Genomic DNA, 22,084 nt, shown 5'->3' with positions numbered 1-22,084 from the left:
TTGTCTGTCTAGAACATATTTTAAAAAGCGACTGTTCTCACTTGGGAATTTACCCTTCAAATATATCCGATGAGACTCACAACGTGAAGTCATTACCATCCCTAGAGGAAATTTAATTCAAATCCAGTAGAAATCAGCAGCTCCTTTCTAATGAAAGTGGTATTTATTAGTATGCAAAGGAACAAGTAATAGGTTTATTCCGTGCTGAAAAGAGAAGAGAGAAAACTCTTTTTAGCATGGAATAACCTATTACTTGTTCCTTTCCAGACTACGCATGCTGACGTAGCTACCCACCTGAAACATTTATTAGTATGAACTAGTATATGTTCAATAGTTAAAGTTTACTGGTGTTCTACTCGAGTGTAAACAGTCGTGTTAAAAGTGATGCGTAAAAAACTGATCTCAACTGGTTTTTGAAAACTTGATCTAAACAGGACACCAGTCGAGTCACTTTTTTGTCGAAATGTCGACACGATGTAACTTGAAATTATTAGTATTTTGACTTCAATACCCTAAAACTGCAACTCTTACACGGAAGTGTAACTTAAGATGTTGTGTGTGTCACCTAAAAGGGTTTCGAAAACAGGGCTGCGGTGACCGCGCGGTTTGGAAAGTCCCATGAACTGCTCCGCTCTCGGTGCGTTGAAATGCGACGTTGCCCTTTTAAGAGGTCCATCCACGGCTCTGAGTTTGACTAACCAGGCCTGAGGCGGTTACCGACGGAACAGAACAACCTCCCCCAGGAAAGGCCGAAGTAGTCGAGAGCCGCTGCTGCCCGACGGTATAGGAGGGGGGTGTCGCGGTTCGGAGGAGGGAAGGAGTTCCAATTTCAAACAAAAACACGGAGATAGATAGGAGAGGGGGGTTAGGTCCCTGGAACCAGCAATTACACCGAAAGACAGAGGGGGCAAAGAAGCTGCAATTGGGACGAACACCTTGGCAACTTTGCAAACAGCGGTGCAGCGCGGAAAGTTTGCAATTCTCTCCGGCTCGCATAGAAAATCTATACTGTATTTTTCTTTTTTTTTTTAACGCGTGACTTAATTTTGGTGCAGAAAAAAAGCGGGGTTTGCATTTGTTTTCTGCGGGAGCTTTGTAAACTTTTTTAAGGGGTGGGGGGGGAGAAGGAAAAGGTTTATTTTTCGGATTGCTTTTTCTTTTTGGAACTTTTTTTTTTGTATTATTCCTATCATCATTACTGCTACGGAACATGCCCAGGTCGAGCAGGCAAAGGGAATATAAGCCCGGCGATCTGGTGTTTGCCAAAATGAAAGGTTATCCCCACTGGCCTGCGAGGGTAAGCGACGCTCCAAAGTCTTAACTTTGTGCCTGTCTTCTCCCTTTTTTTTAAATCTGTCTACATGTTTGCTTTTATCCTGTGTTGCAAAATGGATCCCTGGTGGCGGCAGTGTGTGATATAAGCCTGGGGCCTACCGCTGGTGTCCGCGCAAAGTTTATCCAGACGCCGGTGGGGTGGGGGGGGGGGGGGTAGGCAGGAATTGGTATTTGTTGGCCAAATTATTAGCGAAACGCAGCCCAGCCGTGCGGTCTGTCGGTCGCTCTGGTCCGGCGCCCTGCTCGCCGCCGCTCTCGGCGCGGCCTACAGCCCCCCGCCGCCTCTCCGCGCGTCGCAGCCGCACACGGAGCAGCGCGCCGGGGGCTCGCCTGGGCAGCTCGACCGGGCGGCAGGGGAGGAGGAGGGGGGAGGAGAGCGGAGGGCTGGGGGGAAAGTGGGGGCTCTTGCACTCCAGAAAGCCAAGAAACCCGACCGGCACTGGGAAGTTGAATTTGGCCGCATTTTGTTGTAGTTGTTTTTTAAAATAAAGTAACGCGATACTGTCAATGACCGGGTGGACGTTGCGCCTTGGTGGGGGGGAGATTTTTTTAAAAAGAAAAGTTCTTTTTCAGCAGCGGTTGGGAGAGAGGCCGTCTTCACCCTTTTTTTTTAAGTTATACTACACGGCTTGTCCCTCAGCCGCTGTTTGTGAAAGTTAAGATGCCGACTCGGAGAGACCTTGACTTGGCCGTATTTTGTCTGTAACGTGTGTCCCTGCGCCCCCCTACGTGATATCGAAACCACCGGGGGTCGCCCCGGCGGTCTGACCGGCTCCTTCACCTGCCGTTCGGGAATGCACAGTCAAGCTTCATTTCTGACTTCCACGAAAGTTTTTTTTAAAAAAGGGAGAAAATAAACGTGTGCGTTTTTCGGCAATGATGGGCATTTATAGCGGGGGGGATCGAGAGAGGTGCCGCAAGTTTCTTGTCGTCGCTGGGCCAGGAGGTGTGACCGCGGGGAGCGTGTTTCTTGGGGGAGGAGGCTCACTTGAAGACAGGGCTGCGGGCGCTCAGCCTCATGTGAGCCTGAGAGGGGATACACGTGTTGATAAGGCCGCGCCGTTCACGCCGAGCGCTGGCTGGGATGTTATCCCGGGCGCTCCTGCCTCGTAGTGCCTGTAGCTGGGAGAGGCGCGCTGTGCCCAGTCCAGCGGAAACGTGCGCACACGCGTCCTGTACTTCCCAAGGACGACGACTCGCGTTAAACCGAGCGGTCCTCACTTCTCTGTGGTTTGGGGTTGGTGTTTGTGCGTGAGGTGGGAGGGGGTATTTTTTCACGTCACGGGCCACGATGTTTTGGCCGTGGCAAGAAAGCGCGCAAACGGGTAGGACCGGTTCTGCATCAGTGTACTGGCGCATCTGTCCCCGTCTGACAGTGCGCTTTTCACAGACACTGTCCTGTTTTGAGTGCATTCTTGGGGGTTAATGGTTTTTGGCCGAAGAATTGCATTTTTTTCCCTTTTGCCGCCGCCGCAGCAGCAGATTTTGAAAGTTGCACATTGTTTCTTCCCTCTCCGTCAGAGACGGTCCAGCGAGTGTAAAAACATTTCCCCAGTGTTGGTGTCTTTTAAGCTCTGTTGTGGACCCTTGGGTACCGGGTGCTGTACTTTAAACCCAGTCTACTTCAGACTGCTGGAAGCTGTATAAATGGCTCCTGCAGTGGTGCTGAACAGTTAATTTGCAGTGGATAATAAGAGATGAGATAACTTTATTAGCATATACAGTTTCTTGCATTAGGAATTCGTCTTTTTGCAGACCCCAGCTTGCTCTCTGAGAGAGGGAGAGAAGCTTGGGGTCAGAGCGCAGGGTCAGCCATTGTACAGCGCCCCTGGAGCAGTTGGGGTTAAGGGCCTTGCTCAGGGGCCCAACGGAGTAGGATTCCTCTGCTGGCCGTGGGATTTGAACCGGCAACCTTCCAGCCACAGGCGCAGGTCCTCCGCCCCAGTCAGGAAGTGCAGCAGTATGACTGCTGTCCTGTTCCCATCACCAAGGAGCGCAAGGTTTCTGCCTCCTCTTGTGCTCTGCGCAGTGAGTTGATGTGACCCCAGGGAGTGATCGAACCTGCGTTTCTCAGGAGAGCGCGCGCTGTTCCAGTCGGGTCTAAAACGCAGCAGTCGCAGAGGTTTTGATTTTGGGCCCTCCTGGCCTGTACCGGGGGGCCCGATTCAGAGAGGAGCCCTTCCCCCACCCCCATCGGCCAGCACGATCTGTCCAAGCTCGCGTTTCCCGCCTCTAATCACGGCGATCGCCCAGGATATGAGCTCTGGGCTGGTTGGTTTTTGATTAGTCATCGAGTTTCCTCTGTGCTGTTAGGTGCTTTCCTTGCACACACACACACACGCATGCACGCGCGTGTACATACAGAAACAGGCTGAGAGGCAGGAGATTAGCCTGCCAGCCTGTTGACGCTAGTTTGCAGCTGTATCTTATGTAGGGCTGCAGCTAGTGGCCTTGACAAGTTGCTTTGGGGGGGGGGGCTGGTGTTGCTGGAATCCCAAGTTTAGAGTAAAACAAAAATGAGGCACCGTGACACCATTGAGCCCTCCGGGATGGCATGTAAACCGATAGGGAGACTGCCTGCAGCAGATTAAGCAAATGGGGATTTTGGTATTGATTTCTCGCCTCCCTGCTAACCTTTCGGTGTGATCTGAGTTGTCATGGTTTCTTAATCAAACTAGAGGGGGAGAACTTTTGTTGTGCTGTAGGGTCGGTCTACTTGAACGTGAGTTCTAGAGCCACATTTCTTGCCCCAGCACCAGTGCTGTCAGTGCGTGGACTGGGTTCCCTGGGCACGATCTAGACCGGAGGGGTGCCCTGCCCCCAGTCCTCCAGGGGGCGCTGTCCAGCAGGCTGCTCAGGTCTCTTTAAATGTCCCAGGCTCTCCAGGACATGGAGAGGCTTCAAATTTGTCTGATGAGCAAATAACAAGCCCAGTTGGAGAAATGAGGTCCCAGAAGAAAAGAGAGCCCTTGAGAGCCTGTGGGACTGGAGTTGTGCCCCCCCTGTTGTAGAGATGGAGAGCTCTCCAGGCCAGGCCTGGCCGGCGACCACTCGGTTGTTATTGAGGAAAGCGCTGAGCGCTGATGGACTTGACGACCCCGTAGCTGTCGTGAGCTTTTCCTGTAGGCCTCATTTACAATGGAATCGCAATGAGCACTTGGGAAGTACATTCAAAACTGAGAACAGGAGGCTGTTCTGCACGCAAAGAGTGGTGGGCCTCCCATATACTCTATATACACGCAAAGTAATTGGTCATAAAGAAGTTCCTTGTAAAAATAATCTTGAATTTGTTGCCCTTTTAGGTTCTTATCAGACTTTGTATTGATAAGAGACTGCTGTTTCAAAGTCAGTTATGTGCAGACCCCCTGGTCGTGTTCCCTTATACAGAAAAATAGATGTTTAAGCTCTGTGAAGAGGCTGTTGGGTTTTCGATTTAAAAAGGCAGATTTATTTTTTTATGTTTTGCACTTCATTTATGGTATTGCTAATCGCAGAGCTCTGTGCTGATCACCCCCCCCCCCCATGAGTAATGATAAACAGTAGTTCAGGTAGGGCGCTGCATCAGCATGTGTAGGCTGCAGAGGAACAAGTAATAGGTTTATTCCTGTGCTGAAAAGAGAGGGAAGACAACACAACGTTTCAGTTTTAATCTGCTATGTCTCCGAGAGCCCAGCTGGAACAAAAACGAGCGTCGACTTAAACGAGAAACTACTGCAATACCATGTGTGGCTGCAACGGGTCCCGTTCCCATTCCGTCGAAGTCTGTTCCGTTTCGGGTTTTGGCAACAGCCGGCAAAGGTGTCCCTTTTCAAGTCAGTTTGCCTAGATGTGCCATCCATGTTAGTTAAAAATCAGGCCTCGTTGACCTTTTCTTTAAGTAGCATGCTTACGGCTCGGGGGAACAAGAAAACCCAGAACGGATCAGAATGCCCTGCAAGCTGGCAGCTGGTCTGCCTCGTTCGTCCCCTCGGTGGGCTGCTGGGCTGTGCGTTCTTGCTCTGCACACCAGCTCCCGGCCTCCGGCTCCACAGTCGGGGGCGGGGGGTGGGGTGGGGGTGTTTTTCAGTCAGGAAGCAGGGGAGGCAGGCAGGCCGTGGGGTTGGAGCTCGCTGTGAGTCAGGACCAACCGTCCAGCCTGATAGCTCTGTGGCTGGGCTTCCTGGCTCGGCTCGGTTACAGGAGTCGCAGACCGGGGGGGTGGAGTCGCACTCTTCCGAGGCGTGATGTCACGGTTTGTCATAACGGTAAGGAAATGTGTTGAATCATCCAAGCTCAGTTGATCTGCTTGGGACACGGGGGGGGGGGCTCTGTTTTCATTGCTCCTCTGAACGTCTTTGACATTTTGAACATAAATTAACCAGTTCTCTGTTTGCCTTCTTAGGGATTTGTAGTAAGGGGAACACACTGAGGTCATGTGGGGTTGAGAGAGCCGAGGCACTGGGAGAGACAGAGGGAGGCAGTGTGGGGTCAGTGGTGAGAGCCGAGGCACTGGGAGAGACAGAGGGAGGCAGTGTGGGGTTAGTGGTGAGAGCCGAGGCACTGGGAGAGACAGAGGGAGGCAGTGTGGGGTCAGTGGTGAGAGCCGAGGCACTGGGAGAGACAGCGGGAGGCAGTGTGGGGTTAGTGGTGAGAGCCGAGGCACTGGGAGAGACAGAGGGAGGCAGTGTGGGGTTAGTGGTGAGAGCCGAGGCACTGGGAGAGACGGAGGGAGGCAGTGTGGGGTAAGAGGTCAGATCCAAGGAAGCCGGAGAGCAAGTGAAAGGAGCAGGCAGGCTAAGGAGCTGGATTTGGCTGCTGGCAAATGCAAACCCTGAAAGCACAGGAAGAGCACTGAAACCCAGGGGTGTGACACAGTATTAATGACTTGCTCGAGAAAGCAGAAAAGCTGGAGTGCAACAGATTTAGCATCTTGTGCGGCTTTTTTTTTATTGGCGTGGGCGTGTCGCATCAATTATTTTCTGTGCCTGTTGCATTTTTGCGCGTTGAGTCGGAGGGAGAATGCAGATGGAGTGTGTATGTGTGCCTGTGTGTGAGCAGAGGCAGCCCCGCCCCTACTCCGCTTTAAACGGCAGCAGCAACAGGAGAGCAGCCGGAAATCTTTATTTGGCAGCCAGGAATCCCGGGATGAGAGCCAGGAGAGGAGGGCGTGTGGTGTCGGACAAGAGTGGCTTTTGCTCTCCCCTGCCAGGGAAGGCTGTGAGGCCGGGTGGGGACAGCGGGGGGGGGGGAGGGTGTGAGGTATGAAGGTTTAAAGAGAGACCTCTGCCTCAGAGCTCATCCCTTTTCAAATCCGAGGGCTCAGACGGCAAAATCAGAACAAGCAAGAGGGGCTGAAGGGCCTCCTCTAGTCTGGAGCCTTGTGAAATCGCACACATTAGGCAAGATCGGCAGGCAGAAGCCTCAACGGCTGTAGGGTGGTGTGCGAAGGAGTTCTGTTTTTTTTTTTAATACAAGCTCATCCGGGTTAGGGAGAGCTCACTTCATCGATTAAGTGGCGTAGGAGCCGGGTGGAGCTCTGGGAAGCCGAAGCTCGTCCCCCCAGCCCCCCCCCCCCCTCCCTCCGGCCCTCTGTGACTGACCTGTCCAGGACAGAGAGCAGCTCGCACTCGGCAGGCCTGAATTGCACCGGCATGCCTGCTTACTGGGGGGGGGGGAGGTGAGGCCAAGCTGTGTTCTTTGGGGAATGACTTGGGTTCTGCTGATGCATTGCAGTTCGGCCCATTATTGGACCAAAACAATTTGGAGGCGAAGGTAGCCAGTGTCAGGTAGCATCTCGTGTAGGAGCATGTATAGCTGCAATAGATCTGCATCCCCATTCCAGAGCTGTAAATATACAGCGATCCGCTTTGTCTCCGAGAGCCCAGCTGGAACAAAAACGTGCGTCGGCTTTAACAAGGAACTCCTGCAGTACCACGTGTGGCTGCAACGGGTCCCATTCCCATTCCGTCGAAGTCTGTTCCGTTTTGGGTCTCGGCAACAGCCGGCAAGGGTCCCCTTTTCAAGTAAAGTTGCCTCGATGTGCCATCGAGTCTGACCTGCTGCTGGTTTGTGTACGAGGCGGTGCGTCGTGTGACATGGCTGAGGACATGCCTCTGTTGTGGGTGGGGGTGGGGGGTGACGAGACTGGGGTTAAAAGCTGGTGGGAGCGACATTTGTACAAGCAAAGTCTGGTGAGCCAACGCTGTCTCCTCTTTCCGCAGATCGACGAGCTGCCGGAGGGTGCGGTCAAGTCCCCCTCCAACAAGTACCAGGTGTTCTTCTTCGGGACCCACGAGACGTGAGTAGTGTCGCGGTCAGGGAGGGGTGAGAGGGCATGGCCAGCCCGGGACAAAACTCTTTCTGCCTCAGTGCTTTGTGACTTATAATAATAATAATTTCTGGAAACTCCACTCAAGGCGCTTTACAGGTCATGGGGATCCCCTCCACCTCCACCAGTGTGGAGCCCCACCTGGATGATGCGACGGTAGCCATAGTGCGCCAGAACGCTCACCACACATCAGCTCTCAGTGGGGAGGAGAGGAGAGTAATGTAGCTAATTCATAGATAGGGATTATTAGGAGGCCATGATTGGCTAGGACACTGGGGTTACACCCCTAGTCTTTTCGAGAAACACTCTGGGGTTTTTAATGACCACAGAGAGTCAGGACCACGGTTTTACGTCTCATCCGAAGGACGGCGCCTGTTTACAGTATAGTGTCCCCGTCACTATACTGGGGCATTAGGACCTACACAGACCGCAGGGTGTGCACCCCCTACTGGCCCCACTAACACCTCTTCCAGCAGCAACCTTAGTTTTTCCCAGGAGGTCTCCCATCCAGGTACTGACCAGGCTCACACCTGCTTAGCTTCAGTGGGCTGCCAGTTGTGAGTTTCGGGGTGATATGGCTGCTGGTGCACTTAGGTGCACAAACTAGAAAATGATGAGATTCAGTTTTCGAAGGCCTGTACCTGTTGGTGTAAAGAGATCTTTACCCAACATGTTGGACCATTACAACTCAAATGCCTCTAGTTTGGGGTCACCTGTAATTCTCATTCTAGCTGAGCTCTCCATGACTTCACTGGATCATGTGATCATCGTTAACTGTTTGTAGTGTCGTTATACAGTCTTCCTAGGATTTAGCCGGTAGCAGTGGGGCGGGGGTGGCAGTGCTCTTCTGCCCGGAAAGCGTGCTTCACCTCAGTCTCTCCTTCCCATCCTGCAGGGCGTTCCTGGGCCCCAAGGATCTGTTTCCGTACGAGGAGTGCAAGGACAAATTCGGAAAGCCCAACAAGAGGAAAGGCTTCAGCGAGGGCCTATGGGAGATTGAGAACAACCCCACCGTCAAGGCGTCGGGGTACGAGGTGAGGCCCTGTCTGTCGCCTGGGGTGTCCAGCCGCCACACCTCCCTGCCCTGTGGCTGGCTGGGCAGGCTGGGACCCATCGCCTCCCTCCCATGGTCCAGTTCTGCAGGGGACCCTGTGGTGGAGGGTGCGGAGGATAGCCTCAGCTGTCTCGATCTCTCCTGGGTGTTGGTCTCAGCTGGACTCTGTGGTTGGGGCGTTGCGAGTCCTCTCACTCGCTGACCGTAACCAGGCTCTGTCCAGTGGGAGTGCCTGGGCAGGGAAGGTGCGCTGGGTCTGGGTCGGCCCGGGTGAGGACACTCCGCTCCGGGCCTGGCACCGCCATTGATGTCTGCCCGAGCCGCCCCACTCCTCCAGGTGGTAGCCGTTGAGCTCTCCCCGCTGTGCCTCTGCAGGCTGGGGGGGGGGCGTGGGTCGCGGGTCTCCCCGCCAGGGAACCGGGTCTGAAATCAAGCTGCGGTTCCAAATCGGGCCGATGTGAAATCGCCAACCAATGGGCAGTTCCTCGCTGAAAAGGGCCGGGCGGCAGACGGGGTGTGTCGCAGTGATGCAGGTCGTCGTGGGGTCGGGGTGTGACCTTTGCTCTCCTGCCCTCTACAGCCCGCCAAGAAAGAGGACTCCGCCGACGAAGGGGCCGGGGACGCGGCGGCGGCGGCCCGCCCCGGGGCCCGGGAGGGCGGCGCGGAGGGCAGCAGCGACGAGGACGAGGGGACCCTGGTGATCGACGAGAAGAACGAGAAGGGCGGGGCCAAGCGGCCAGCCGAGGACTCGCTGGAGGTGCGCCTCGTCTTTTCTCGCCCCCCCCAGTGTGAGAAGGGTCGGTCTGCCCTTTGATCACTTCCTTTGTTTTAGGGTCACAGGTGCAGGGGAATGGAAGGAATGAGAGGACTCGGGCATGGCCAGAAAGATGACAAGCTTAAGTTAGTGTGTACAGTTCGTGGCGGCTCTGCTTTAGCTGGGAGCCTCGTGGAGCTGATGCCTCTCCGGGAACTGGGCAATGGCTGCCCGATCGCTGCAGTGTCCACTTTGTACGCGACGGGAGCAGCAGTGGGTTGCGGCTTTTCCCTTCAGCGGAGACACGGATCATTTATATGGAGAGATCCAGTTGCAGACGTCCAGAAACGTGCGCAGCAGCAGAGCACGAAACGGGGTGCACGACGAAACCTGAAAACTCTCTGCCCTTGGTGGGGCCGCTGTCCAGAATCCCCGTTCTGTGCTCTACCCCTTCCCCCCCCCCCCTTCCTCACTCGGACTCGTTTCCTTCTCTCTTCCCTCTCCCAGAGCTCTCCGAAGCGACCCAAGGACTCGGAGAGCGAGGCGCAGGGCGAGACGAAGGCGGAGAACGAGAAGTCGGACGCGGAGGAGGCCGGGCGAGACCATGCAGAGCCCGAGGCCAAGACCAACAACGCGGGGGCGGAGCCTGTGGCTCCCGTAGCCACTCCCCCCTCTGCCACACCCCCCCGGGGTGGCGAATCAAAACTGGAGGGCCAGGACGCCGCCCCCGAGGGCCAGCTAACACCAGAGAAGGTGATGGGAGCTTCACCATTGCCTGAGTGCTAAGAGACTATAGAGTCAGGGCTTTAACAAACCTGTTTTCCTTAAAATAACTGCAGTGGACGTCAGCAGGGTCGCAGACCAAAGATGGGCTGTTTTGTTGCTGGTAACTAGACTTCAAACCCAATTAAAAAAAATGAATTAAAGAGCTGTTTTGGAGAGGGCTTCAGCTTCACCAGCTTTGAAGGGATATGTGCTTGTTTCAGACACTGGAAACCCTATGCGTAACCCAAAATGCCTGCTGCTCTTGAATCAGTCCTGCTATTCTGTTCTGACTGTTGGGCGACTCATTGCAAAGTCATGTTTCATCGGAGTCCTTGCTTTCTTGGGCAGCCGCGAGTGGCCTGCATATCCCATCAGTGTTGGGCCCCATCAAAACTGGAGGTGGTTTCAGAGTAGCTCAAGGCCCGCTCTGGGTGCAGGCTGAGCCCTACAGAGGTCACTGACCACAACGGGCATCTGAGATCCCCCTAGCTGCGGGGGGGTGATTGACGGCCACTGTGTTGGGGTGGGTGTTAGTTCCCAGGGTCCTCTCCACATCTGGTGCAGGAACGAGAGCTGTGCTTTTTATACATAAGAGGTAAGAGGCCCACTTTATCCTGGTGAAGTCCAGCAATCATGTAGGGGCAAGCAGGACTGCCATTATGCTCCGTATCATTAGATCGTGTTGATTAAACCCTTGTTTTGGTAAGGCCTTTAATATCTCCCTTTCTCTCTCTGTCCACAGGCTGCAACAGACAGCGCCTAATGTGAGGACTCTCCAGCCGGCCAGCACTTCCAATGTATTTGGGAGTTATAAGCGTTAAAATTTGACAGAATTCCTGTTTGAACTCTTAGTTTCTGCAGTTTAAAGTAATGGTTTTAAAAAAAAAAAGTAAAATAATCTCATGCCAGTATTGGATAGAGTGGTCAGGGATGGCATCTCAGCTTTGAAGATGCACCGCCGAGACATAATTAAGAAGTGATTAATGTTTTAACCTTTTTAAAAAGGGGGTTTTGGAAAAGAAAACATTCAAAAGCAAAGTGCAATTACATTTTCTGGGCACCAGGCGGTGCCGACCCTTTTTCGAACAGTGAGGGACAGCTAGCATAACTCTCGCGTCTTTAAAACATTTCAGTAATCAAATTATTCCATTTGAAAAGAATCTTTTGCTAATCATGTTTAATATGATGTTTTTAATTCTGATGTTAGTATGAAGATGTTAAAATTTGCTATTAAACGCAGTGTTTGGCATACAGACAGTTGCTGTGCTTTATCAAATGAACAAATCTCAGTTTTAAGGTGCAAAAACGAGATGATTTTTTTTCACAAAATTTCCTTTTTTGATTGAAGATGTGTCCGCTGCGCTCTGGATCGTTAAAGATTATGCTTAATTAGCTGGATGAGGCTTGTGTGCTAGCGAAATGTTTGTCACATAACATCCAGACTTACAAGGCAGAAATAAGTGGAAAGCAAATATTCTGAAGTCAGACGTGTTTCGTAGACGTTTAGGCCTGGAACAAACTTTAGACAGTAATAGTCTCAGTACCTGACTGCACATGTCTCCTGGATCTAAAATAAAATTTCGGGCAAAACGAAAAAGACAATAACCAGAAACTAGGTTTAGCAATTTAGCGACAGGCTGTTTGGTTAGAGTACTGCATTTAAGGAGGGGGAGGATGTTGGTTAAATTAAGTTGTAAGAGATTCTGAAATCTAAGAGCTGCTCTGCACCCCATGTAGTTTGATCAAGTCACTGCATGAATATAAGGACAAAATGCCCTTTCTAAGAAAGTGCAAATGAGCATGGGGTTAAAGGAACAGAAGGTGGAGATTCAGGGTGGCACAGTGATTAGCGTTGCTGCCTCACAGCTCTGGGGCTCTGGGTTCAATTCCTGGGGTGCTGTCTGTGTGGAGTTTGCATGTTCTGCCTGCGTTTGTGTGGGTTTCCTCCGGGTGCCTCGGTTTCCTCTCTCAATCTAAAGGCATGCTGGTGGGTTAATTGGCTACTGGGAAGATTGCCCCTGGTGTGAGTGTCTGAGTGCCCTGCGATGGACTGGCGTCCTGTCCAGGGTGTACCCTGCCTTGCGCTCATTGCCTGCTGGGATAGGGTGCAGCTCCCCCATGACCCAGAACTGGAAAAAGTGTTTAAAAAATGGGTAATTGGAAGGGGGTGATTGAGTTCTCAAACCTAAAGGCAATGCGGCAAGGTGAGAATGATGCTGAAACATTCCTGAGGACAGGAGAAGCCAGGCTGTGAAGCGGCCAGGCTAGTATTATCTGGCTGTCAGGGAGAAAGAGCAGCAGTGCTCAGTAGGCAGATAATATCAGCTAAAATGCCAGTGAAAGCCAGTGGGGACAAAGTTGGTCTGATACAAAAGTCAATTTGACAAGGGGGCGTTGAATGTTAAGCCCATAAAATCTGCCAACCAGCTTTCTTTTGAAAGGATTTGTGAGGCCTACCTGTGATGAGTTTCCAGTCTTCTTGCTCTCTGTTGTTGACAGTCCAAGCCTCCTGCCAAACTATGATACCCCTTGCCTTGGGGTTTGAATGGAAGCACTAACTGAACAACATTAACGTCTCGCCTGATGAAAAGGCCCTCGGTCTACCCATTCAAAAGCCTATAGTGCTGGACTTTGTTCGAACCCGGGTCTATCACATGACAGGCACTCTTAGGCTCCACTGCTGCCGCAGCACAAGGGTCCAGTCCGATGACCTGTCCTCATAAACTGCAATCCCTCTGGCCAGCATTACTAGACGAAGCCTTTTTTTTTTTTAAGCATAATGATCCAGAGAGCGATTTGTATTTTTTTTTTCCTGCTGTGATTTGCATTACGTTTGTAATGGTTGAATGTTTAAGATGATGGTGGGGGTGGGGTGGGCGGGTGGAGCTCTGGAATAAGAGCCCACAAAACACAAACACCTTGCTAGCAGAGTTTATCTCCAATTCCAGGTGGAATTTGTCACAATGGGAATGGGATCTTTCCCCAGAATCACGGATGACGTTTAGGGAGACTTGCAGGGCAGTGTGACTTGAATGGTGCTCAGCCCTGCTCCTGGAGTGTCCCTCTTTCTTCTGGTTCTAATCTTTTTGGAAAGTTGATGAGATCCTAAGATCTTTTCTTCCCCCCCCCCCCATGGATTGGAATTATAATGAGCATCACCCCAGTGTTGATCCCTGAGTTTCAGGCTTCTCTGTTGTTTTGGGTGTCTGGAAATAAGGAAACTGCACCTCTGCAGACGAAGACTCCCCGAAACAGGGCAGAGTTCAGTTCAGCAGAGACTAGAGTGTGGAAATTGGTTAAAAACAGGACATCAGTCAGTTGCGTTGGGGGACTCAGTCTTATTAAGAGATCAGTTGGAACCAGAAGAGATGGACGCTTGAGGAGAAGGGTTGACAGCCTACAAGCGCATAGCTGACCGCAGAGCGCTTTTCAGCTCCCTACCCAGTTCTGCAGCTTCGAAGGGAGGTTTCTGGCAAGCTCCAGTCTGGCCTGGTCATAGATCACTGTTAAAAATCGCTCTCTAAAGGCGTGTGACACAAAAACTGTTATTAAGGAATCGGTTTTAAAGTAATAGATCATGTGGACCAGTTTTCTGAATACCCTCCAGCTGTTAAAGACCACAGCTGTCCTTACTGAACAATTGGCTGAATTAATTTGGGGTTCTCCAGGACCTATAAGGAGACCACAGCTCTGATGTGGTGCCACATAAGCGATCCCCTGATGTTTGGTGTGTTCGTGCCCCTGGGCGAAATGTATCCCATCTCATGTCTTGGTCAAACAAAGAAAACATTTTCTTTTCGGCTGGTCTGTATCTCACCTAGCAAAGAGACGTACAACTTTAAAGAACAGTATGTATATATTCTGGAATTTTAGTGCAAGACCTGGAAAAGTAGAAGTTTTTTTTTTTCTTGCTGTATTATTTAAATTTCCTGATGCGTGTACCAAGGCTGAGGCTAAAGCAGTCTGGAGACCGGAATGCACCGCGTAATAGATTGTCATGGATTTTTAGGGAAAAGGTTTGGAAGGTGGGCAGATTTGTTTTTGACGCCCTGGAATTCTTCTGTGTGGATCTCTTTGCTGAGGCTGCAGAGTGTTTTGGGGGTGGTTCTGCAGATCCAGTGTCCTTTCTTGATCTGAATCTCGCCACACGCAGATCTGTTCTGTATGACCCTTTTGATGGAGGGTGGTGACTTTTTGTAGATTTTTTTTAAAGTCTTTTTTTTCCCTACTACTCAGTAGAGGTGTATTTTGTATTGCCATTTCTGTCTCTCCCATCTTTTTCTCCCTTCCCCTGTTGACCTGCCAGCCACCGGGTGGTCGTTTCTGGATGACAAGTGAGGAATGAGGGTTGAGATGTGGAAAAGGTGGCTTCTTTGTCTCTGCGCAGAAAGACGCTCCACTTCGCTTTCAGATTAGTTCTCATGATGTAGCTTTCAATCCAGTTGGTTAGAACAATAAACCTGTTTATTAAAAAAAACTTTGTGTGCTTTTTTTGTGTTGACTGGCATTCTTGCACCCTGGCTTTTTTGTTTTGTGGCTGAAAGGTAAATAAAGTTTTTTCAAACTATTGGGCAGGAAGTGCAGAGGGGAACGTGAGTTAGTGTCGCGTACCTAGACACTGGTGAAGAACGTCATCTAGCTCGTCCCACTAACATACTTTCTCTTGTTTGAGTTTTTGCCTGTTCAGATTTCAGTAGCTTTTCTTGTATTTAACCTGGAAAATTCAGTATTCAGAGCAAACTTGGTGCAGGACTGAGAGGTTATTAAAGTACACGAAGTCAGTCAAAAACCCAATGTTAAGCAAGACCACTAATACTCACTCCTGACCCTGGAGGGGGTGCTGTGTCTCCTGGTGTTTATTTTGCGTAGGAAGCCCAGCAGATTGGGTGGAGGAGTGAGAAATTGCTGCACCAGTTGAACTATGGGAGTCAAGGCTGTACAATTTATGAACATTTATGAAGGACACTGTGGTTTAACATTCCTACTCAGGTTTCAACCTTGTGCACTTGTTGCTTGACTATAGTTTGAAGAACAGTGCTTGTCTATTACCACTGTTCATGTGCAGACACAAGCTGGGCTTCCTGTTACAGTTGCAAAGCTGTTTTTTTCAACTGGGACCAGTTGCTCGAATTGCAAACGCTTTGCTCAGTGAATCAGAGCAGCTGACTGTGTGGGAGTTGTGGTCACAGTTTAAACTGGTTACAAGAGCCAAATGGCTTCATCTTGCTTGTGACCTTTATTTTACTTGCCATGATTAGTAAAGTTAGTTTTTTTTCCAGCCAGCATTTTTGCTAAGAACATTTCAATTAAAGAATTGTTAATTTAGCCTAATCAACTTGTTTCAATGAAAGCTAAGAACAACAGGAGATTGTATTTGATAGATTCAATCTATGCTATGCCATCCTAAGCCAAGAAGTCAATGACTATTACTGCCTTTGAAAACTTAAAACAGAGAAAAAATATTCAGATTTAACTTGATTTAACCTGTCTTTTGTAGCAAATCGCAGCTGCTTGAAGGCAAAAATTCACAATAAAATTCCTATGACTGCTATTTGTGGAGAAAAACGCACTAGGGCGCGCATCTTTCTCCTCGTTTGCTATATAAAACGGGTGTAGGCTACATAAAATGGCCACATGAAGGCGGGTTGGCCTGTTGACTTTTGTAGTCTTTATGAGTCAACCACATCTTGTCTGGAGCTACACAGCTACGAAAAACTTCAAGTCCCAGAATGCACCGTACATCTAATGTCATTTCAAGGGCACCACTGTGCCGTGTGCTTTAGAAAAGCTATATCGCTTTAATTATTATTATTATTATTATTATTATTATTATTATTATTATTATTATTATTATTATTATTATTATTATTACTACTACTACTACTAATATTATCAGCATTATTATTATTAGTAGTAGTAGTCGCTCTTTCAGAAGCTACGCGAATTTGAACAACATTTCCCAGGGTGCACCGTGAATCGGATCGAAAGCAAATTCGTTTTGAATGAGAAACTTTTTTAAAAACACTGACAGATATGTCTGGGTTGAAGAGGCATTCAGGATTATTTAACTGTCATTGTCTCTTGGCTTAAAATGAAATAACCTGTTTATCACGGTTGTCATCAAGGTTACGAAAGGTTAGAGGTGAAGGTTCATGCGGTGCTGCGTGCGCTGTGGAGCACCTTGAGGAAGAGGTAATTTCATTTAAAATGAGGATTTAATGTATGATCAAACTGTATGTTTGTTAATAACTGGTTTTTAATAATTGATTCAGTGACAATGTATGATTTATAAAATCTAAGTCGAAGTTGTTTCAGTGTCACATCGAAAATGGGCTTTGATGCTGTTTTTTGCCCCATTTTTAGATGTTTTTAGAAGTTTTAAATAGGGATAGAAAAACATTTCACAGCTACGTTTTAAATGCTGTGATGTAAAAGAAGTGGCCAATTCACCCGATAACGTACAGCATAAAAAACAGACATAGTTAAACTGTTAGTTCAGTCTGTAAAAATCAAGCGGTGTTTAAACAATGGCTGCGTTTATAGACAACAAATTAAACACGTTAATTATCCATAACCTGATTGAGAAAAGCACAGAATCTATGTTTTCCCAATAAATTGTGATTCTACTTAATAAGCCTGTCTAAATACTTAACTCCGTCTACGTTATGTGCTCATTTTCCAATGTATACAGCGATTGTTATGTTTCGTTTGCTTATCATCCAATAGTATGCGCAGACAAGATTAATCGCATTTTTGTGTGTGTGTGTCTCATGTAAAGTGTTGCACTATACCTGCAGTTCTTCACTCCTAGAGAGTTATTGCGTTGTAGCTCGATAATGGGGGATCTGCAGGCTCTCTGGGACGGTATGATCAAAATCCGACTCTGCCGGGCTCCCTGACCTGGTATTTGTCGTTCTTCAGTCCCGACACCATGCGACTGACCGCTTTGCTCGCCATGGCTGCCCGCGTCAAGGTGCCCCCGGGGTACCGCTTCGGCACCAACCGGCCCTGGACCATCAACGCCCAGAGGCAGAACCCGCCGGGCAAGAAGAGGAGGAGGGTAGCGGTGGAGCCCATCGCCCCCGAGGACTGGCACGTCTTCAAGGGAGACACGGTGGGCACGCCGGCTGGCATGGGAGCTGGGGAGGCTGGGAAACGGGGCTGTCGTTCAGCCCATCAAGTCTTATTCGGTCGTTAGTGTTAATAGATCACCAGGATCTCATCCGGCCGTTTCTTGAAAGAAACCAGGGCATCGTCTGCAACCGCACGGCTGGGGAGACTGTTCCATGCCCCCACCACTCTTTGTGTAAACAAGGGGCCTCCTGTTCTCAGTTTTAAATGCACGTCCACACAGTTACTGCTTGTGTCCTCTGGTTTGTGTTGAACTGTTCTGCCTGAGGACATCCACTGGGTTGACTTTGTTAGTGACCGTGGAGGATTTGGAAATCTTGTATCGTGTTTCCTCTTGCTCCTCTCTGCTCAAGACCAAAGAGGTTCAGTTCCTTTAGCCCGTCGGTCGAGGACATTCCTATAAGCCCTGAGTGACTGGTTCCAAACTCTCTTCGTTTCCTTAGCTTGTGATGTTGGGTGACACTTTGAGCAAGACATGCGACACCTCTACCAATAGAAAAAAAGGGGTTAAAGCTCTCTTAAGATTGTTCCTGTTAAAAAACTGAGTACACCTCCATTAACCACTGAAATCAAAACCTCATCCTCGTTTTCTATTTTAATAACGCACCTTCTTGTCTTCCCACCAAAGACAACAGCTTGCTTGAGTCCGTCTGCAGAGTATCATGGTTCTGATCAACTTTTTTGGTTGTTGTCTTGCAAAAATGATCTGCTTGGCCCAGGGGTGTTTCTGTATGACTTCGTTTCTCCAGCTTCAGCTCTGTCACTGCTCTACTCTCGATCGTAGCTGGGGGGGCTGTGATGTGGCTTTTTCAGGGCCGGGTTTGCAAATCTTGGGTATGATTGTTCCAGTCCCAGCACAGCTGCTCTGCACTCAGTGCTACGCAACGTCTTCTCCTGCAGGCCCTTGCGGACGAGGAGGTGGCAGAAGCAATATAATTCCACTGGCATTTCATTCAAAGGCCACTTTCATTTCTCTGTTTGCGTTGTGAGGGGTTTGTGCTCTGAGATTCGAATTCTGATCTGACCCTCTCCTCCTTCGGCCAGGTGGAGATCCTGTCTGGGAAGGACAGCGGGAAGCAGGGAAAGGTCAGCCAGGTGATCCGGGCGCGGAACTGGGTCATCCTGGAGGGACTCAACGCGGTAAGGGCGCCGGCGGCCATGTGGGAGGACCGGGCTGAACCAGTCTCGTTCCTGATCCGCACGCGAACGTCCCGCACTGTGTCCGATCTTCTGGTTCTGTTGCTCTCAGGAATGAGGACCAGTGGAGTGATTGATGGTAGGATCAGACTCCTGGGAGCGGATTGTTTCCCAGTTCTGGTCCTGGTGACCCAGGCATCTGCTGGTCTTCACTCCAGCCCAGCCTTCATTAGATCACTGAAGCCTTCATTGATCTAAGCTGCTTAAATGGAATATTTGCCTCTTGTTTCTAGTCACCACTTTGGGATTTTATTGATGCAAGAGTTAAAACTCCAACATGCTGGGAACAAACAGTTCATATGAATCTTATTCTTCTGAAGTCGATGAAGGGTCTGACTGTTTCACTGAGGGCTCGGCTGGAACAACCCCCAGCAGGTGTGTGGGGGTCACCAGGCCCAGGACTGGGAACCACAGTGCTAGTGGAACAGACGTGAAGAGTGCGTATTTGCCTTCCCCTGGCTTGGACCTTTATAGTATCCGTGTGCGTGTTGCCTCGGATTTGGGATCTGTTTGTTGAGCTGTCTGGGAGCTTGGGAACCTTTATTGTCCAGGATTTTCAGCAGGCGGAGTCTCAGCTAGCTCACACAGGCAAAGGATTGGACCCTTGGAAACTGGTTTGGTCCTGGGTTGTGGGTCGTTAGCTCTAGCAGGGTCACCCCGACATTCTGAAGAACCTGGTGAGTTTAAGGGTTCCTCGGAGGGTACGGTAATCTGGGCCCCCAGTGGGCAACCCAGGGCACCTCCGGAAACCAGGTGGACACAGGCGGCCCTGGTTGGTGACTGGCCCTGTCATCCTTTTGGCAGCACTTCCGCTACATCGGAAAGACGGAGGACTACCGGGGCATGTACATCGCCAGCGAGGCCCCCCTGCTGCTCAAGGACATCGCCCTCGTGGACCCATCTGACAGGTGAACGGTGCTCAGGTCTGATAGTCTGACAGGAGAGCGGTGCTCAGGTCTGATAGTCTGACAGGAGAGCAATGCTCAGGTCTGATAGTCTGACAGGAGAGCAATGCTCAGGTCTGATAGTCTGACAGGAGAGCAATGCTCAGGTCTGATAGTCTGACAGGAGAGCGGTGCTCAGGTCTGATAGTCTGACAGGAGAGCGGTGCTCAGGTCTGATAGTCTGACAGGAGAGCAATGCTCAGGTCTGATAGTCTGACAGGAGAGCGGTGCTCAGGTCTGATAGTCTGACAGGAGAGCGGTGCTCAGGTCTGATAGTCTGACAGGAGAGCGGTGCTCAGTTCTGATAGTCTGACAGGTGAGCAGTGCTCAGGTCTGATAGTCTGACAGGAGAGCAGTGCTCAGGTCTGATAGTCTGACAGGAGAGCAGTGCTCAGGTCTGATAGTCTGACAGGAGAGCAGTGCTCAGGTCTGATAGTCTGACAGGAGAGCAATGCTCAGGTCTGATAGTCTGACAGGAGAGCGGTGCTCAGGTCTGATAGTCTGACAGGAGAGCAGTGCTCAGGTCTGATAGTCTGACAGGAGAGCGGTGCTCAGGTCTGATAGTCTGACAGGAGAGCGGTGCTCAGGTCTGATAGTCTGACAGGAGACTATCGCTCTCACACAGCGTAACGTTTCTCTTCTCTAACACTGTTGTATTGGCTTCTCTGTCCTGATGTTGGTTGTTGTATTGGACTGAGCTAGAATAAGGCTGGAACTGAATTGATCAGCATCTTGCTTGGCGCACCAGGAAGCCCACGGAGGTGGAATGGCGCTACACGGAGGAGGGCGAGAAGGTGCGCGTGTCCCTAAGAACGGGACGACTCATCCCCAAACCAGTGGTCCAGCGACGGGACGGGATCGTGCCCGAGCAGTGGAATGGTGAGAGGCCGTTGGGGTCGAGGAGCCGGCTGCCACAAGGAGGCTCTGGGCTGGGGATACCTTATTCTGAAATCACCTTTGGGCAGTACTCGGGTGGCCTCGGGACACCTGATCGTGGCTCCCAGTCCTCCCTGAAGCCTTTTATCAAGCCTGCTTTCTGAAGCCGCACTCAAATGGTGCAGTGTTTTCTCTCTGGCTTCTTGTCCTCACACGAGGGGCACAGAGCACATGTAGGATCAGTAATGTCTGAGCTCACACGAGGGGCACAGAGCACATGTAGGATCAGTAATGTCTGAGCTCACACGAGGGGCACAGAGCACATGTAGGATCAGTAATGTCTGAGCTCACAGGAGGAGCACAGAGCACATGTAGGATCAGTAATGTCTGAGCTCACAGGAGGAGCACAGAGCACATGCAGGATCAGTAATGTCTGAGCTCACACGAGGGGCACAGAGCACATGCAGGATCAGTAATATCTGAGCTCACACGAGGGGCACAGAGCACATGCAGGATCAGTAATGTCTGAGCTCACACGAGGGGCACAGAGCACATGCAGGATCGGTAATGTCTGAGCTCACAGGAGGAGCACAGAGCACATGTAGGATCAGTAATGTCTGAGCTCACACGACGGGCACAGAGCACATGCAGGATCAGTAATGTCTGAGCTCACAGGAGGAGCACAGAGCACATGCAGGATGAGTAATGTCTGAGCTCACAGGAGAAGGTTTTAAGTTGCAGGCATCATAATAGACAATAGTGAAATGAACAGAAATGTTTTCATTGAAGGCTGAGCCCACTTTGCACAGAAAAAAATCTGAAAAGTGAGTTTGTTCCTGAAATGCGGGGAATTATTTTTTCCTGTCAGATGGTCCCAAGGACACGTCCCCGGAAGACGCGCTGGAGAAGACCTACACTACGTCGCTGAAGACCTTCGAGGAGGAAGTCATGGAGAAGATGGGCATCGTGGAGACCAGGCGCGCACGAAAGAGCTTCTGGTACTGAAGATCCGTCCAGGAGAGGAGCTGATGGGCCGTTTTTTGTTCCGAAAACAGCCTCGTAACTTCGCTCTGCTGATTTCCCCCGGGAGGAAGTTGTGTGAGCTTGATGACATGGCGTTGGGTGTGCTCAGAAAGTGCGACCTGCAGGCTTTAAATTCTCAAGGTTTTAATTTGGGGATGGGGCAGCTCCAGCCATGCAGGGCTGCAGAGCCCTGAGTTTTCATTCTGCTTCAGATCTCTCTTGACTTAGCTTAATGATCTGGATCACAAGCCAAAGCCACAGGTCGCCTGTTATACGAGGTCTTCCTCAGCTGCTAGTTGAACAGCACCATAAAAAGACCTACGGGCTCCCAGTCCACCAGCACTGGAGCTGAAGACCCCGTACAGCTACTGGGGGTTCTGCCAGCACTTGTGTAAGCATGGGCAGATTTTCTGGAGTCAAAGCAGGCAGCCCCAGCCCTTCAGTGCTTTACATCTCTTCTGGCTTCCCTGCCACACTCTCAGGCTCTCAGGCTAATTCACATCCAGCAGTATTGACTTGATGGGAGCGCAATCCGAGAATTCAAGAGGGTCTGTTAAGTGATATAGGTTTCTGTTGAGGTCTTGACCGCTTCCCATAGGCTGTTAGTAAATGTCTTGAATGCTCTTTGTCAGTTCATCACGAAACAGTGCTATTTAACATTTTTATATACATGCAACAATAAAGACCTTTCAAAAACA

General features: G+C 50.3%; 2 protein-coding genes across 3 annotated transcripts; both read left to right on the top strand.

Moving 5' to 3' along the window:
• The first annotated feature begins 752 nt into the window (after nucleotides 1-752).
• On the top strand, nucleotides 753-14,692 carry LOC148639964 (hepatoma-derived growth factor-like). Of its 2 annotated transcripts, none has more exons than XM_088621450.1 (6): nucleotides 753-1,297; nucleotides 7,536-7,612; nucleotides 8,538-8,676; nucleotides 9,277-9,453; nucleotides 9,958-10,203; nucleotides 10,958-14,692. In XM_088621450.1, the coding sequence occupies exons 1-6, from the start codon at nucleotides 1,211-1,213 to the stop codon at nucleotides 10,976-10,978; spliced, it is 747 nt and encodes a 248-aa protein (XP_088477576.1). In that variant the 5' UTR covers nucleotides 753-1,210; the 3' UTR covers nucleotides 10,979-14,692. The 2 variants fall into 2 exon arrangements, with proteins under 2 accessions (XP_088477576.1, XP_088477577.1); XM_088621451.1 differs by lacking the exon at nucleotides 753-1,297 and adding an exon at nucleotides 5,442-5,579.
• Nucleotides 14,693-16,248: 1,556 nt separating this feature from the next.
• Nucleotides 16,249-22,084, top strand: mrpl24 (mitochondrial ribosomal protein L24). Its single transcript, XM_088620327.1, has 6 exons — nucleotides 16,249-16,407; nucleotides 17,137-17,329; nucleotides 18,391-18,486; nucleotides 19,348-19,451; nucleotides 20,236-20,366; nucleotides 21,232-22,084. The coding sequence occupies exons 2-6, from the start codon at nucleotides 17,147-17,149 to the stop codon at nucleotides 21,366-21,368; spliced, it is 651 nt and encodes a 216-aa protein (XP_088476453.1). The 5' UTR covers nucleotides 16,249-16,407; nucleotides 17,137-17,146; the 3' UTR covers nucleotides 21,369-22,084.

The sequence above is a fragment of the Lepisosteus platostomus genome, chromosome 26, assembly GCF_059453375.1.
Source record: "Lepisosteus platostomus isolate fLepPlt1 chromosome 26, fLepPlt1.hap1, whole genome shotgun sequence".
Lineage (NCBI taxonomy): Eukaryota > Metazoa > Chordata > Actinopteri > Semionotiformes > Lepisosteidae > Lepisosteus > Lepisosteus platostomus.
This window is presented reverse-complemented; position numbering and strand designations above follow the sequence as displayed.